General features: G+C 38.2%; 1 protein-coding gene and 1 non-coding gene across 2 annotated transcripts in view; one reads left to right on the top strand and one right to left on the bottom strand.

Annotated features, from left to right (window-relative positions):
* Positions 1-912: 912 nt before the first annotated feature.
* trnae-cuc (transfer RNA glutamic acid (anticodon CUC)) lies at positions 913-984 on the bottom strand. Its single transcript has one exon. It is a non-coding gene; the product is annotated as a tRNA-Glu (tRNA).
* Positions 985-1674: 690 nt separating this feature from the next.
* LOC148365221 (early estrogen-induced gene 1 protein-like) overlaps positions 1675-17372 on the top strand; it is a 29733-nt gene continuing 14035 nt past the window's right edge. The window contains exons 1-4 of the mRNA XM_088335712.1: positions 1675-1781; positions 1857-2129; positions 15398-15518; positions 16915-16944. Coding sequence (XP_088191838.1) covers positions 1987-2129; positions 15398-15518; positions 16915-16944 — 294 coding nt within the window. The 5' untranslated portion in view covers positions 1675-1781; positions 1857-1986. The remainder of the gene's footprint in view (positions 1782-1856; positions 2130-15397; positions 15519-16914; positions 16945-17372) is intronic.

The raw sequence follows: 17372 nt of genomic DNA, 5'->3' as shown, positions 1-17372 counted from the left end.
AAATTAGGGACAACTCTAAGGTCGTTATCTAAATAAGTGAGTGGGTTAATACTTCTTTGAGTGGCACATGGTGTAATACAGACATTTTATGAGACATTTTTGTGATTAAGGGCTATATAAATAAATTTGACTTGACTTGACTTGACCCAAAAAGTATGAAGCCGCGAAAAACGCTCAGTGGTTCTTTACAACCTCATCATGGACGTAACCAGCCTGCTTCTCAAGCACCCCCAATAAGTTATAACATTTTCAAACTTTCCTTTTCTTGATAAAAAAAACAGGATAGGCTTAAATATCATGAAAAACGCTGGCTTAAAATATAAAATAGGAAAACAAAACCTGAATGTGAACGACCCAGCAACATTTCGTTCTGTGTACATTGTTACAAAGAATGACAATACAAAGGAAATTATTATTATTATTATTATCAGAAATATTCAACTCCCACCTACTTGAAATTGTTTAGTCTATTAGATTCCCAGCACAACTCTCACCCCGCTCCCCTTTTGCTAGGCTAGTTTCACTTGCGACATACAGGCGGAGTCTGTGGAGGCTCCAGTGTATTATGGTGAGAGTATGTTTTTTATGAAAGCCCAAGAGTGCCATAATTCAATCAAAAAAAGAACATCCAATTAATGAAAAGACCTTAAAATATACATTCAAGGGATAAAAACGGCCTTGTAAGCCAAAAATCCATTTATCGAAATTTTTTGATTAAAATGTTATCATAATTGTGTTACATCACTTTAAGTGAACCTAAAAAAGCCAGACACTGGATGCACACCACTCCAAAGATCAGAGCCGAAATTGCCCCTGCATGTCATCGACATAATGAACGCATGACACGTTTATATATGCGTCTTTGAGTATATATTGTACATCTTATTCCCCGTGTTATCGTCAAAACGTTTGTTCCCTGACCGGGAATCGAACCCGGGCCGCGGCGGTGAGAGCGCCGAATCCTAACCACTAGACCACCAGGGAAACTGATTTGTGCGTGGGAGCTGGGTTTTTTATCTTATAAGCTGCTCTGAACCGAGAACCACAAGGATTGCCACGAACAGTTTCCGATTGCCTTCATATTAAGTTTGAAAGAAAAAACATGTTGCGTGTTCGTCAAAAGATTTTTTTAAATGCACGCTCGTATATTAGCCACTAGAGAGCACTGTTTTGCTGCTTTGTTGTATCGCACAGATTTGCATGTCACCCGAATCCACAAACCCAATCATGTAAATTCACGAAAATTATATTTTGTGTTAAAATATAAGACACAAACTTTCAATTTAATAAACACCATATTGAGTCTAAATTAACCGCTTTAAAGATCACTTAAGTTTAATTTTGGTCACCTTTTGCTAACCCCGTGACTCCGAGTGACTCTGATTAGCAATATGTTATTACTTTAATATAAAACCAGAACGCTAAAACCATAAACCTCACCATGTAAATACACGGAAATTATATTTCAGTGATTAAAAATAAGACAATAGTTTTGAAACGTTTATGTTATATAATATCAAAAAATTAAACTGGATGTAAGTTTAGAAATTCAATGGTTAGTCATGTTTCATTTATTTGCTTTTGAACGAGATTTGATAATGCACAAAGTGTCTCTGATTGTCGTTTTACTATTACTTTGAAGGAAAACCGGAACGTAGCTTTTATGCCAAATGTTCTTTCCCCTCCACTCCCAGGTGGCTAGATTATTCCTGTTCGAAAGGGTGGAAAAGTGAGTCATTCGCTTGGGAGAATCGTCACTGGGGGGGCAGAAATGAATCCAGGTGATTTCCACCCCTTTATCGCAACCTTTAATCACTTTCAACCGTGTTTAACACAATTATTTGATTTGTTTTCAGCGTTTTGCTTTAACTCGTCGCTGGAGAAGATCACGAAAGAAGTGGTTGCCGGAATAAAGCGCCACCATTGAGTCCCCCCCTCCTCCATTTACGAAGAAGCGGTTTGTTGTTTCGAAGACAGCGGCGTAAAATGGCGTTCTTCGTCAAAAAGAAGAAATTCAAGTTCCAGACGCATTTGACGCTGGAGGAGCTGAGCGCCGTGCCTTTCGTCAACGGGGTTCTCTTCTGCAAACTTCGGCTGCTGGATGGAGACTTCGTCGCTTCCTCCTCCAGGTCACTTTTAATCGATGATATCAGCGAAACGGAATTGTTTTTATGATTCGATCCTCCGGTTTTTGTTTATCACTTTGATTCATTCAAAATACTTAAAAATGACATTAAAAACGCCAAGGTTTAGTCAGACAGCCGTCTCTATATGGATCTGTATCATATTAGACCAGGGGCGCAATGGGTTAAACGAGCAGTCTCAAACAAACGACCCACGGGCCATTTGTGGCTCTCGAGACGATAGAACGTGGCCTTCCGCCATAATATGAAAGCTTAATTTGAGTGCAGCCCTGCAAGTTTGATATGGATACTACATTTGTGCTAACTACTAAGGCAGCGTTCTAAATGTACCCGCTAATGTTATAATTGGCTAGCTACTTCCTGGATTGACTCACAACAGTGAGTACACATCACAGCTATCAATTTCAAGAGATCAGCTGACTCAATCAAAACTGATCGCAGAATATTTCATTCAAATTCAAATATGGAAGGAGGGACTGATGGGGTGTGGAAAAAGATAGGCAATGCTGTTGAACTGAAGCTTAAACAACATTGGATGCCACTTTCGGTGAGTTTCTGCCTTTGAAAACCAAATGCCGCCCAACCTCACTCAGACCCTAGTTCCTGCTGCCCCCAAGTAAATGCAGTTTGAGACCACGGAGTTACAAAAATAAAATCTGGTTACAGGGCTGATCACGGACACCTACACAATTGTTTTTATTAATGAATAAATGTATATATTCAGCCCTGAGGCTGACTGGCAAACAGTTCAGGGTGATCCCTGCCCGCTGCCTGAAGACAGCTGGGATGGGCTCCAGCACCGACCGCGAACCTACTGAGGATAAGCGATGCAGATAATGGATGCATCTATATATTCAAATGTTATGTTTCTTTATATTTGTTTTTAAATATATTAGTTTCATCCAATTGGTTTTCAAACGCTCACATTTTAAGCAAAATAATATATTAGTGTCTGTTTTTGGAATTTATTTTATTTTTAGATTTTTTAATATGACTGTAGTTGTATTTTATGTAGTATATCTGCAGTTGGATTTTTGTGGTATTTTTTTTTTAGCATTTTTGTGGTATTATTTTTGTAGTATTTCCTTAGAAGAGTTATTGTAGGACATCCGTAGTATATTTGTAGTATTACTGTAGTAGTATTTTTCTGCAGTATTTATGTTGTAATATTTCTGTAGCAGTATTTTTGCCGTAACATTTTTATAGTTGTATTTTTACATTATAGTATTACATTGATTAGTGGTATTTAGTATTGTTGTACAAGTATTTTGAAGTATTTCCAAAGCATTATTTCTGTAGTACTTCCGTAGTACTAATTGGTATTATATCTTTAATACTTATGCAATCTAATTTTTGTTGATTTATTTTTTTTATTTTTTTAGTAATTCAGGTGTAATATTTCTGTAGTAGTATTTTTGGCTTAGAGCATTGCAGTAGTCATATTTTTGTATTATTTCTATAGAGAAAAATATTGTGGGAGGTAGTTTAGGCAACATAATATTGGCATTTACTTGATGCCATGACGCAAAACAATAGTAGACCAGCATTTTAGATGACGTCTTAGAGGCTCTATGTCATATACGCACAAACATGCACAAAAAAATCATTTGTTTTTGATGTTGTAATGTGGTCAAAATGTAAAAAAAAAAGGGAAAAGGTCAAAAGCCGAGGTCACCATATCCCGGGGTTGTACTGTATTTTATTGTATAATAATTGGACCATGAAAATACTTTTCGTTTTCATGAATTTCACTTATCACAGGTTCTTTTTAGAAGGTAATGCCTGCAATGAACAAGGGTTCACGATACTAAGGGTATCTGTATCTGATATGAGGTTTTATGATAATTGAAGCCCTGGGTATCTATCAGTCTGAAAAATGTAGTATAGAACACCCTTAAAAGAACATTTTTGAATATTTTACCACTCATGCAATTGAAAAACAAGTGCCAAATGAGCACAGGATAGCAGCAAGATGCCACAGCAACATGGCGGCGATTACCAAGTATGGATTCGGCTATGTAAAAGAAATATGCATTTCTCGACCTAAGAATAATTATAAAAAATAACATTGGTATGATAGTTAATTTATTTTACCTATTATTCAAATCAATGTTTTGTTTTTACTTAATAAAGGTTTTTTGTAGCACTAGAAGGCACTAAATATTACACATTGTCCCTTTAATGGTTATACTGCATCATGAATCTCTTTTCACATGGTGTCCTTTCACAATATTACACACACACTCACACATTAATAAAAATTTCATTTTGATTGATTTATCTACAAAAAAAACTGTTCGAATTTGACACTGTGCCATAGTGTTGCGTGTGTACTCCAAAGTCTTCCATAACGCAATGTGTTTTTTATTTATGACTGTTGTTTTTAGACATGTTTTTCGTGCAAGTTCGGTCATGATTCATCCTTGCAAACCTCTTGAAACCCTCCTCGGTGCAGACACCCTCCTTTCTAGATCTTACATAACAACCCGCCCCTTGCACCGTTATCATATCCAAACAATTCTTTCTCTCTTCTCTCCCTCCTTCTTTAGTCCAATCAGATTAGTGTTATGTCACCGGTGTGACAATGCATGTATTTGTACTATTCTCTTCTTCTTCAGCCCCCTCTGTCACATGCTGTAACTGTGACTTTGTGGTCCTGGCCTGGTGGTGAAAGTCCACCCTGATCTTTTTTCTTTTGACACTGTCATTTAGTTTCAGTCAATCAATTACGGACACTTATACAGCCTATATTGGTTAGTTAAATAGTCCCTTGATTTCTGCTGCAGTAGTTGTCAATCAAACGAAGATGTCTTTAAAGAGACAAGCCCATGGAAAAGCTATCAATCAGGGACCTTTCAATCACTCAAGAACGTTGAGACCTCTCCCATGGCCAAGGCATCAATCCTCTAGCATCTGTCAAACATTCACCAGTCAACCAACCTTAGTCCAGAGCTGTCAATCAGTCCTCGTGGCAGTCACACCCCTTTTTCAGTATTTGCCAATCCAACATGGCAATAGTGACCCGCCCCTGCTGTTTTTTCCCCCTTATTTGAATATCCTGCAGCCCGTCCGGACAGAAGACTGCAGAAGATAAATGTAATCTTTGCTTTCATACCAAAGTGAAAGTTTTGGAAATACTTTTCCTGGGCTCAAACGTTGCTGTGATTGAGAACAGCTGCTTGAAGCTGAGAGGGGAAAAAAAGCAAAAGTCATCTCGAATTCCTAAAGGCGGCTAGCTCCAACAGGCCTTAAAGCTGGAATGTTGTAGAATCTGAAATCATTAAAACAGGAAAAGGACAGCAATTTGATAATATTTTTTATCCAATGTATTTGATCAACTTGTATTTGTTGTCCTGAGTTTCAAAAAAACATTTTATTAAGTGGGATTACAGAAATGCTGATATATGAACACGTGCAGCTCCTCAAGTTCTCATCTGTTTCTTGGCAGTTTATTCCACTCCTCTTTTGTAGCTAATAACATGTGGACATGTTTTGCTCCAAATGATTGACGTCTGAGTCCAGGCTGTGTTGAGCAATTAAGTGCTTCTTGGGAATGGCTCGAAAAGCAAATGAGCACATGGGGATTCCTGTTGCATCATTAGCTCATGCAGACAAGTTTGCTTGGTGAAAGAAGCCCACTATTGGTTGGATATTCATGCAGGATATTCTCCAGCTTTTAACGTGGAAATATGTGATCAGTGCAACCCCGTACATTTAAGATTTCATACAGTAGACTCCCGGGATATGACATTATAGTATTCCATTCTGGGTTGGAAATCGTAAGGTAAAATTGCCATAGAGTGGGGGATAGAAACCTGTGGTAATTAGTTTATACGTTCTTAACCTCTGCACGTTGTTTTAATGGCACTAGCTAATAAAAGTGAGTCAATGTTTGCAAGCAGTGTGTACAACAGTGAAAGGCTAGAGTAAGCTGTCAGTCAAACAGCCCTTGAACAAATGGCCACCAAAACAAACGCGACTGCTCGTAGCTTTAGCAGCCCGTTGGATTGAAAAGGAATTCATCAGTTAAATTGGACTCCGTAAAAAGTCAGAAGAGCGCATAGAAATGCTGATCACCACTGGGTGCTCCTTAGACTTTTATTGCATCCAAGTATTGACTGAGGCGGTGTCAGGGAAGAAAGCAATGGCGAGGCTATCAACTCTTAAGCCACCACAGCTGAGCGTAGCTAGTCACCAACGCCAGATCCATTACCCATGAAACGTATGACTTGGCGATACTACTTGTGGAAAACCGCTACATTTGTGACTCTTGTATTTTAATCATCACAGTGACCTTGCAGAAGTTGTGGTTACCTGATGCTAGTGTGCAGGTGCATATAGCCAGCTGCTCTCTAAAATATGTCATGAGCTAAAAGGAGAAGCCCTTCAATTTGTTGTACTTTTGTACAATGACAATAAATCACATTTATTCAACTGCATTTCTGTTTTTATTTGTAAATTTTTAGTTGTTATTTTATTACAGTCATATACTCTCTGGCAGTAAAAGTTCTCCCACCCAAAAAAACTAGCACAGAAATGCACTTTCCTTTTAAAATCGAAAATCGCATCGAAATTGCAATTCAGGTGTGAAAAATTGTGATCTTTTTAAATAATGCTGCCCTGTCGTATAATTGGGAAAATGCTGTAAAGAGGGGCAGATAACATAATAATAATAATTTCCTTTGTATTGTCATTCTTTGTAACAATGTACATGTTGTTCCATACTATGAAATGACAACGTCATAAGGCGGGGTTGCCGTATCCCGTGGGTCTTCTGTATTTTGGAGTTGAGGACATGGATTTGCCTTGAGTTGTAAATGTGAATGATTGGTTGTTTTTATGTATCCTGCGATAGAATATTAACCCAGGCCATCGTGACAACAAAGTTCAGAGAAAATGGATGAATGGATGGTGCTTGTGCGTGCAAGGTTAAATGACTGGGAAGTCTGTACAAGTGAGAGTTTAGCCTGCAGCAGCTGCTTCCTGTTTTCGTCTAGATTTTCGCCTTATTTGCATACTGTGCATTCTTGGAGCGATTCTACAGTTAAGAACCATCTTCATTGGAAAAAGATTAATTACACCAGTGTGCAACGGTAGTAAATGCATGAAAACACACCCCAGTGGAGGGGCATTGCATTTCATGTCTCACTGAGGTCTCTTACCTTCCGTGCTACCCAGCCAAACATTTCCATGATAGTTGTTGTATTTTCTCGTTCTTACCAAGGCCGTCACCCTACTGGGGACAGTTTTGACGTCAGGTCCGCTTCTGCTTCCTCAGCGCGACTTTATCTGACATGCTTTCTGCTCGTGACCCAAGCAGGAACGTGCTATGTTTGTGTTTCGAATCAGCAGGCCTCACTTGGGCTGATAAACGCTTGTCCGACAGTTTGTTCACATATGTTTGTTTGTGTAACCCCGGGGGGGGGGGGGGGGGGGGATGGGGGGGTACCTTTCTAGTCATGGGCTGAACTAAGTTTAAAAATGTGTAGTTTTTTTTGGTATCTGTTGATATAGTTTTCATCCATAGCTTGGCATTGCATGACGAATGGCGATATATTTTTTTATGTTTTTTAAGAACTAGTTATGCCGAGGCAGCACGGCGGCACAGTGGTTAGCGCGTGTGTGGCACATTTCTGAGGTCATGAGATAAAACCTTCCTGTGTGGAGTTTGCATGTTCTCCCCGTGCTTGCGTGGGTTTCCTCCGGGCACTCCGGTTTCCTCCCACATTCCAAAAACATGCATGTCAGGTTAATTGGCCGGTCCAAATTGTCCCTAGGTGTGAATGAGCGAGTGAGCTGTCTCTGTGTGCCCTGCAACTGGCTGGCAACCAGTACAGGGTGTCCCCTGCCCACTCCCCGAAGATAGCTGGGATGGGCTCCAGCACCCCCGCGACCCTACTGAGGATGAGCGGTGCAGATAATGGATGAATGGATTGATAGTTATGCTGACATTTATAGCTACATGTTATATTTCATTTAATGTTTGTTTTTAATAGAATTTTTTAGCCAAATTATTTTTGCATTACTAAATTCAAGTATATACATTTATTAACCCCTTTTTGAAACATTAATATGCATTGAAAAAAACTCATGCAATAAATGGTAAATGGTTTGCATTTATATAGCGCTTTTCAAGTCAATGAAGACCTCCCAAAGTGCTTTACAATGTGTTTCACACTTACCCATTCACACACACACTCGCGCACCAATAGCAGCCATGCAAGGCGCCTACCTGCTTATTGGGGGCATTAGGGATTCAGTGTCTTGCCCAAGGACACTTAGACATATAACACGGAGGAGCCGGGAATCGAACCTGCGATCTCTTGATCAATAGTGTTTTCTTTCAAATCTCATTTGTTAAATTTCAAATACAGAGAAATGCACTTTTGAAATTATATTAAAAATGACAATTACATGATTTTAATAATAATAATAATAATAATAATTTCCTTTGTATTGTCATTCTTTGTAACAATGTACACAGAACGAAATGTCGATACACCTGACCCGTTGTAGCGAGTCGATGCAGCCGCAGCCAGAGGGCGCCGCCATTATACCAATTAGGTATGTCTCGGTCGAGGCGCGAACCAGCGACCTCCCAGTCTCAAAGCGGGCACACTACCATCTAGGCTAAATGAACACAATTCTCTGTTTATGAAGAAGGCCATAAAGGGAAACTGGTGACCAGAGTGGCACTAAAACCTCATCTTTTTTTTTAATCTGTGGTACTTTTTTTTTTTCTTAGTTAGTTCATCCTTTTTTTTACATTTTGTGATGTGGGCCGTATCTGGCCCACATGCCTCAGATTGCACAGAACGGGGTCTAACCTCAAACTATTATCTTGTTTGCAATTTTCCCAAAAATTTAACTACACTTTGTCGCTCTCATATGACTATCTGAAGAAAAGTTTATTATGAAAATGTGTAGGTAGAACTTGAGTATTTTATAATTTTTTCTTTATTTGTTTCTTTCTATTATTTCTTATAAAAGAAAACCCTCTTGAGTGGGTCCAGAAAACAACCCAATCAAAAAACAAATATAAATGTATTTCTTCCCTTTTTTTAAAAAAACTATTATGATTATTATTTATCATTCATATTTTTTCTACTTGTTTTTGTTTAAAATCCAATATTCAGGTGTCTTTTGCTATTTTTATTGTTTTTCTTAATTCTTATTTTGGAAGCTGCATACATAAGATCAACTCCTTAGTCAAAAGTATTTGCCAGACAAATCCTAGCATGTTCAAAATCCGTTTTTTTTTTGTTAACCGGAGAAACGATCCTTCAAGTTGACAAATTAGTCCTCTGGTTGTTGTCTTCCCAGGAACAAATATTGAGAAAAGAGTGTGAAAGGTTACGGGAACAGCTCACTTGACCTTCCAAATAAATGTCCGGGAGCAAGCACGAATGGACTCTGGCCTAGCAGGGAACTCATCCTTGGTGACCCAACAAAGCTGAGGCTCCTCAGGAATGTTGTTCTTCCCCTTTGGTTGCTCTGTTGGACCACCCGTGACGCTCCCTGATAAGAACCTTTACCAGGAACTTCCTTGGACTCTTGGGGTTCTTAGTTCAATAACAACTTAATAAATGAGATGGAAATTTTGATAAAATGATATGATGTAACGATCAGGGTTGGGCGGGGATGTCTGATTTTTATTTTCATTGTCTTCCTGGCAAAGAGATAGATGGTTCATGCTCTTTGTAAGACTTTGCACATTCCAATCTGTTACAATGTAAACAAGAAGATACCAAGGGGCAAATTCTCCACTTATAATTTACTTATAAAGTTAAGCCCGAGGATATGATATGAATTCATTCTGAGGTAGGGATTGCAAAGTGAAAATGCAGAGTACCGGGAGGTAGAAACCTATGGTAATTAGCTAACATGTTCAGAACCCCCGTACCACGGATAATAACGCTGAAATAACAAAATGGTATAAGTACTACTTGCATTGATTAAATGACATTAATAATACATATACATTTGAAGGAAAGATGGTGCTATGTTACTTGAACCGGTCAAGTGAAGTAGCGGGTGGAATCAGCGGGTTGTGACAGAGACGGCAGATTAAAAATGAAACTGATTTTAAAAAAATACCTCTAGGATGATCTGCCATTCCTCTAAAATATTTTCTTGCTGTAATCAACTTTTTTTTTTGGTCCACATTGTCCATGGGTTAGGCCCATGCAACTCAGCGAGGGTAGTTCAGAGAAAAGCAAATCAAAATTGTCTTGTTGCCTTTAATGCTTTGACAAGATTAGCATTTTAACATGACGCCGACCAATAGCAGACAGCCCTTTTAGAGACGTAACTATATATGAGTTTTGGAGCGGGTGAAATAATTGTTGTAGATGTCCTTAAGTGGAAAAATGCACTAAAGTGTCGTATTTGACCCCTAGATGGCACCGTCTTATCTGACACAAGCGAGGGTCAGTGATACACGGCACAGCATAGCAGCAGGATGCTGGACATAATGGCGTTGACCTAAATTGGGATTCCAGTGTGTAAACAAAACACGAATTTCTCCAACTATGATTTAAAAAAAAATGAAAATTAACATAGCTTAGTATTCAAATCAATGCTTTTTTTTTAATGAAAAGTCTTTTTTGTACCACTAGGGGGCATTAAATATTACACACGGTCCCTTTAAGGACAGGCTGAAAGAACGTATTTCACACCGTAGCATGAAAACATTAACTAAGGTTTATTCGCCATAATCTGGGGGTTTACTGTACTGAATATTTTAAAAACATTCAGCCCTTTCATCTGTTATGATACCATTTTTCATTTTAGTGAGTTGAATTCACTGCCACACCCATCACAGTATGCTAGACCAGGGGTTTGCAACCCCAAATGTTGAAAGAGCCACTTTGGACCAAAAATAAAAACAAAACTATATATGTTTAGAGCCGCAGAAAAAAAACAAAAAAGCTTTACATAAGCCTTATAAGAAAGAAAAAACATACTTTGTATTATATACAGTGTATGTATATATATATATATATATATATATATATATACATATTACGGTAAATATCTATTTTAATTGAAAAAGACGTTAAGAATATTTGTGCTATGTTTGTCCTCCCACAGAAACCATCTAATTTTTCATTATCAAACATTTCTGAAAAAGCACCAGGGAGCCGAGCGGCTCCAGAGCTGCTTGTTATGGACCCATGTGCTTGACAAAGCAACAACTTTGCATGAACAATATCTTGTATCCGTGAAAACCCGCATCCTTTTTTGGATATTTGTTTTTTATGGCTGCAAAATCTCAAGATATTCAAATAAGTAGATTTTTATTTATGTTTTACGTTGCCCCACGGAAATGACCAAAATCCTTGAAGAAAAGTCGTCAAGCAATAAAAATGACACGCTCAGTAGCAGGGGCTGCATGGAACAATGGCAGTCGGTGGGGGAAGGGGTGCCAGTGTGAAAAGCAGCTGCTCCCACCAGCCCACACTGTTTTATATCTGTGTCTTTAGTTTTCTAGTCAGGAGGTGGTCGCCATGGAGACGTCCTCACTATCTTTCCTTTAGCAATAGAAGCCTGAGCTAAAGTGTGATGTGCATGTTCCAAATGTTTCATTGATCAAGACAAACTTAAGCCAAATAAGTTCCAGAAGCACCCACGTCTTTCACTTGCTATGTGGTAGAACTGCACAAAAAGGGCTATATGTCAAAACGATGAATTTGGTTGAATCGGACATTTCGATTAGTTATAACACACAAAGAATTCTGATCATTCATGTCTTAGCTGATATACAGTGCATCCGGAAAGTATTCACAGCGCTTCACTTTTTCCACATTTTGTTATGTTACAGCCTCATTCTAAATTGGATTAATTTAATCTCTTATCTCAAAATTCTACACAAAATACTCCATTATGACAATGTGAAAAAGTTTTTTTTACTTTTTTTGAATTTATTAAAGATAGAAAACTAAGAAATCACGTTTACATAAGTATATGGTAAAAATAGCGGCGCCCTCTGTTGGCTGCGGCTGCATCGGCTCGCTACAACGGGTCAGGTGTATCGACATTTCGTTCTTACAAAGAATGACAATACAAAGGAAATTATTATTATTATTATTATTATTATTCACAGCCTTTGCCATGAAGCTGAAAATTGAGCTCAGGTGCATCTCTTTTCCACTGATCATCCTTGAGATCTTTCTACAGCTTAATTGGAGTCCACCTGCAGTTAATTCAGTTGATTGGACATGATTTGGAAAGGCACACACCTGTCTATATAAGGTCCCACAGTTGAGTGTGCATGTCAGAGCACAAACACCAAGCATGAAGTCAAAAGAACTGCCTGTAGACCTGCGAGACAGGATTGTCTTGAGGCACAAATCTGGGGAAGGATACAGAAAAATTTCTGCTGCTTTGAAGGTCCCAATGAGCACAGTGGCCTCCATTATCCGTAAATGGAAGACATTTGGAACCACCAGGACTCTTCCTAGAGCTGGCCGGCCTTCTAAACTGAGCGATCGGGGAAGAAGGGCCTTAGTCAGGGAGGTGACCAAGAACCCGATGGTCACTCTGTCAGAGCTCCAGCGTTCCTCTGTGGCGAGGGGAGAGCCTTCCAGAAGGACAACCATCTCTGCAGCAATCCACCAATCAGGCCTGTATGGTAGAGTGGCCAGACGAAAGCCACTCCTTAGTAAAAGGAACATGGAAGCCCGTCTGGAATTTGCCAAAAAGCACCTGAATGACTCTCAGACCATGAGAAACAAAATTCTCTGGTCTGATGATACAAAGATTGAACTCTTTGGTGTGAATGCCAGGCGCCATGTTTGGAGGAAACCAGGCACCGCTCATCACCAGGCCAATACCATCCCTACAGTGAAGCATGGTGGAGGCAGCATCATGCTGTGGGGATGTTTTTCAGCAGCAGGAACTGGCAGACTAGTCAGGATAAAAGGAAAAATGAATGCAGCTATATATAGAGATATCCTGGATGAAAAAAAACTTGCTCCAGAGCGGTCTTGACCTCAGGCTGGGGCGAAGGTTCATTTTTCAGCAGGACAACGACCCAAAGCACACAGCCAAGATCTCAAAAGATTGGCTTCAGAACCACTCCGTGAATGTCCTGGAGTGGCCCAGCCAGAGTCCAGACTTGAATCCGATCGAACATCTCTGGAGAGATCTGAAAATGGCTGTGCGCAAATGTCTCCCATCCAACCTGATTGAGCTTGAGACTTATTGCAAAGGAGAATGGGCAAAACTGCCTAATGATAGGTGTGCTAAACTTGTGGGATCATATTCAAAAAGACTTGAGGCTGTATTTGCTGCCAAAGGTGGATCAACAAAGTATTAAGCAAAGGCTGTGAATACTTATGTAAATGTGATTTCTTAGTTTTCTATTTTTAATAAATTCAAAAAAAGTATAAAAAAAACTTTTTCACATTGTCATAATGGAGTATTTTGTGTAGAATTTTGAGATAAGAGATTAAATTAATACAATTTGGAATGAGGCTGTAACATAACAAAATGTGGAAAAAGTGAAGCGCTGTGAATACTTTCCGGATGCACTGTATACTTTCTCTGCTAGCATCACATGTAGTAATGAATGCTAAAAAATAAGCAGCACTTGCTGGTGGCACGGGCCTGAACTATTTATGACAGTTGATAGCTGCAGTACAATGATTTTGACTTGTGTATGATTTATAGTGTAAAAAGCCTTTAAAGGTGATGCATTTCCTAAAATTTCTGATTTCTTCTTTTATTATAATATGAAAGGAAAAGGGTTGTAAATTCGTCACTCTTTTATTCTCTAAATCACAATAAATCCATATCGTAATTTTGTATTTTTGCCAAACCGCCCACCACTACCTTGTATAGAAGCTAGTTTTAACAATTTCCAAAAATCTCAAAGTAGCAAAAAAGTCGACTAACCTGCATGCTGTTGCAAGCAAATGACAGGACTTTAATAACACGATGTTTCAGAATGCTCCTTAATGAGTGTGCGGCCTTTCCAAGAAAACTTGTCATTTCCAGCAAATTGCCTCTTTCATGTTTTTACTCTCGCTGTGTTTCGAAGGCAGTGCCAATTATCCCCAAAATAACACGACAGAGTGCTTGCAGCTGTCCAGTTGGTCCACTTTATAAACTTTCTGTGGTTAAGTTTGCATCCATTAGTGCATTTGTGTGCAGTAATCATATTGTTAATGATTTTCAAGACTTTGACCTTGCTTGCTCGACTTTGTAGATTTTACAGGAAGTGTTTTTCTTTTCTTTCTTTTTTTTTTCTTTTTTTTTTTATGTGTTTGCTTATGATTAAGACTCAAAATTTTAAAGTGACCGAGTGGAATGATTCACCTCTAAAGGCTGTTGTAGTTTAGAATGGCGATAAAGCATTTGCATTGGAAGAACTTTTCGAAGCCTACTTACATATTTTTGGCAATTCAGCCACTAATGAAAAATGAAAGCTGGTTTTAATCTCTACAAGCTGGATACACCTGTAGCCGTTGAAAAAAGAGGAGCTATTAAAATGTACGATAACAATAGCCGGCAGTCAAGTGGCTAAAATTGGTGGCTAGAGAAGGAAACTGGAGAAAAGGTAAAAGATGCCTGAATGACAGGACTCTGCATCATCTGTTTGCATAAGCAGCTGTATGACACCAATGGACAAAGCAAGAGCAGCAACGATAAAAACTGCAAATATCAGCAAGATATGGCCTAACATAAGTGTCTAGAGAAGGAAACCGTTGGAAAAAAAGTAAATAATGTATAAATATCAACATTGCATTGCATTTTATTTCTTTTAATTGTGTGAAATTTGCCTCATTTTTTTATTCTTATCTTTCTACTTACTCATCATAATTTGTCCTCAATCGGAAATATGTCGAAGGGACCCTATACTCGCTTTCCGATGCCAGCTTTCTTTTACTTGTTTGAAGTTTGTTAGTATGCACTCAGCCAGCAGCAATGTTTTTCCATTTATCAAGACTTTCTGGTTCCCAATTTCTGTGACTCCTGTCTATGTTCCCACTTGTGCCCCTCATGTGACAACGAGTTCTATGTTTTTCTGTGAAACCAACTTTAGGGACAACATTTGTAATAATCCCCAAAAATCTGTAAAATAAATTGGCCAACAAGAACTGCGACAAAACAACAAAAAGAAGCCTTAAAATACCTGTTCAAACCAAAAAAGCCGACTTCCTTTTTTGTTCTCTACTCTTCTTAAATGTGCGTAATTCTCGCAATGCCATTCAATTATTTAATGTTGTTCTGCTTTTGTGTCTGTGCAGGGAGGAAGTACGTGAAAACTGTGTGCGATGGAGGAAGAGGTTCTCCTTTGTGTCCAAGATGAGTGCAAACCCGCACACGGGCGTGCTGGACCCGTCCGTCTGCCGGGTTTCTGTCAGAAAGGTAAATAAAAACACATCGTTAATATGCATGTTTCAAGTCAAACATCTAACTTAAAAATTGTCTCTATTTTGTGGAAAAAAAGACAAACTAAAAGATCTTTTTTCACAGACACTAAATTTTGCTCATTATTTTTAATTCATTTATTTAATTGTTTTTTTTTGTCTCATGTAACTAGCCTTTGGCGACCTAAAATGTCTAATACACATGGAAAAATATGTTCTCATCTTTAGGAAAACGATTTTAGAATGTCTATTTACAACATTGACAACATTTTCTGTCATGTAAAATACATTTTAAATTAAATTATCTTTATGTGACTCAAAATCTTTCACAATATTTTTTTCTCGTTAGATTATAAAAAAGCATTAACATTTTATTTTCATTAAAATATTAAAATGTATTATTTATACTCACAATATATACATATATCTATTTAAATTAGTTTGTTAGATAATGCAATAATACATTGCTACAGATACAAATTTTGCAGCTGATGTTTGGCATATAAAGCAGGGGTCGGGAACCTTTTTGACCCATAAAAAAACATAATGGCAAAATGTTAAAAAAAAAAATTTTGAGAAAGAGGGCCAGCCATTCTATATGTATTTTTAGAAAATAATCAAAATTTTCAGCACATTTTATTTTACTGTGTAACGTTAGATGAGTTGATAAAATGTATGAAATAAGAATAATTACAGAGCCTTTGTTCCATTTCAACAGATATAAACTGGTCTCCCTCCTGTAATTACTTAAAATCTTTTGTTTCACAACAAGGTGAAAGTAGAGTTCTTTTGTATACAAAATACTGCAAACGAAGATACTGATGTATCCACATTTGTTGCAGAAAGCGCTGGGCAAAGATAAGTGCATAGCTCTGCCTACACCTACCGCTCTTCCAACCAAATTGCTCTGTGTGTTTGATTGGCGTTTTCTGGCCGCTTAGTTTTCCTGTGGGTTTTCCTCATGAAATGTCTCAACACTGAACCCAAATTGTTAAATGAGCTTCCATATAAAGGGTTCTTTAGTGATGTACAGCCAAAATGGGGTCTGTTGGTGTGACACCTTGACTGTAAAATGTAGTTGGAAGTATGCACTGTATATACTGGACCAAATCTTGGAATTCATTATGACAATAGACCTCAATACATTTTTCCAAAAAGGTTTTGGCCACTGACATGGAATTCTCCTATTAGAAGCAAATGTCCACCAAATAAGACCTACTACAATCTGATTAAAGAATTTTGTGTTGCTGTGGCTTATCCTTCTTAAATGTGTTCTGTGTGATCATTTTTATAATTTATTATTTATCCATTCAAATCAGTTCTGAAGAAAAATGAGTCATCTTGTGTGTTCATTTGCTTACCATGTCCTCCTTCCTGTTTTTTCGCCTCTGCAGGAGTTGAAAGGCGGGAAAGCATACACAAAGGTACGAGACCCCCAAATAGCAAAATAACGAGTTTGTCGGCGACACCTCCGAAGCCTTGTGTGCCATTTCCTGTAAACTGCTAAATTTAGTCCACTTCCCTCCTTGGAAGTGAGGCTTCATCACACGCGCCTCAGAGGAAAACAGAAGCCGCCGGAAAATCCAGGAAACTGGGAATGAAAAATGGCCCCAGTTGGCCCCTAGGGTCTCGCCAAGTTAACTGGTCGACGTGACCGTGGATTTTTATCTAATGAGGAAATATTAGATGCGTAAATTTTACAAATATTTAATATGATACGGATTTCAAAATTATGAGGTACTCATAAAAATATTTTACACATGAATCTGTGTAGCAAAAAAAGGTTTAAACCAATATTTATATAGGGAAAAAAACAGTAAAGCCCAGGTTACAACGTGAATAATGTCTGAGG

The sequence above is a fragment of the Urocampus carinirostris genome, chromosome 5, assembly GCF_059441175.1.
Source record: "Urocampus carinirostris isolate Australia breed hairy pipefish chromosome 5, RoL_Ucar_1.0, whole genome shotgun sequence".
In the NCBI taxonomy this organism is placed as follows: Eukaryota; Metazoa; Chordata; class Actinopteri; order Syngnathiformes; family Syngnathidae; genus Urocampus; species Urocampus carinirostris.
This window is presented reverse-complemented; position numbering and strand designations above follow the sequence as displayed.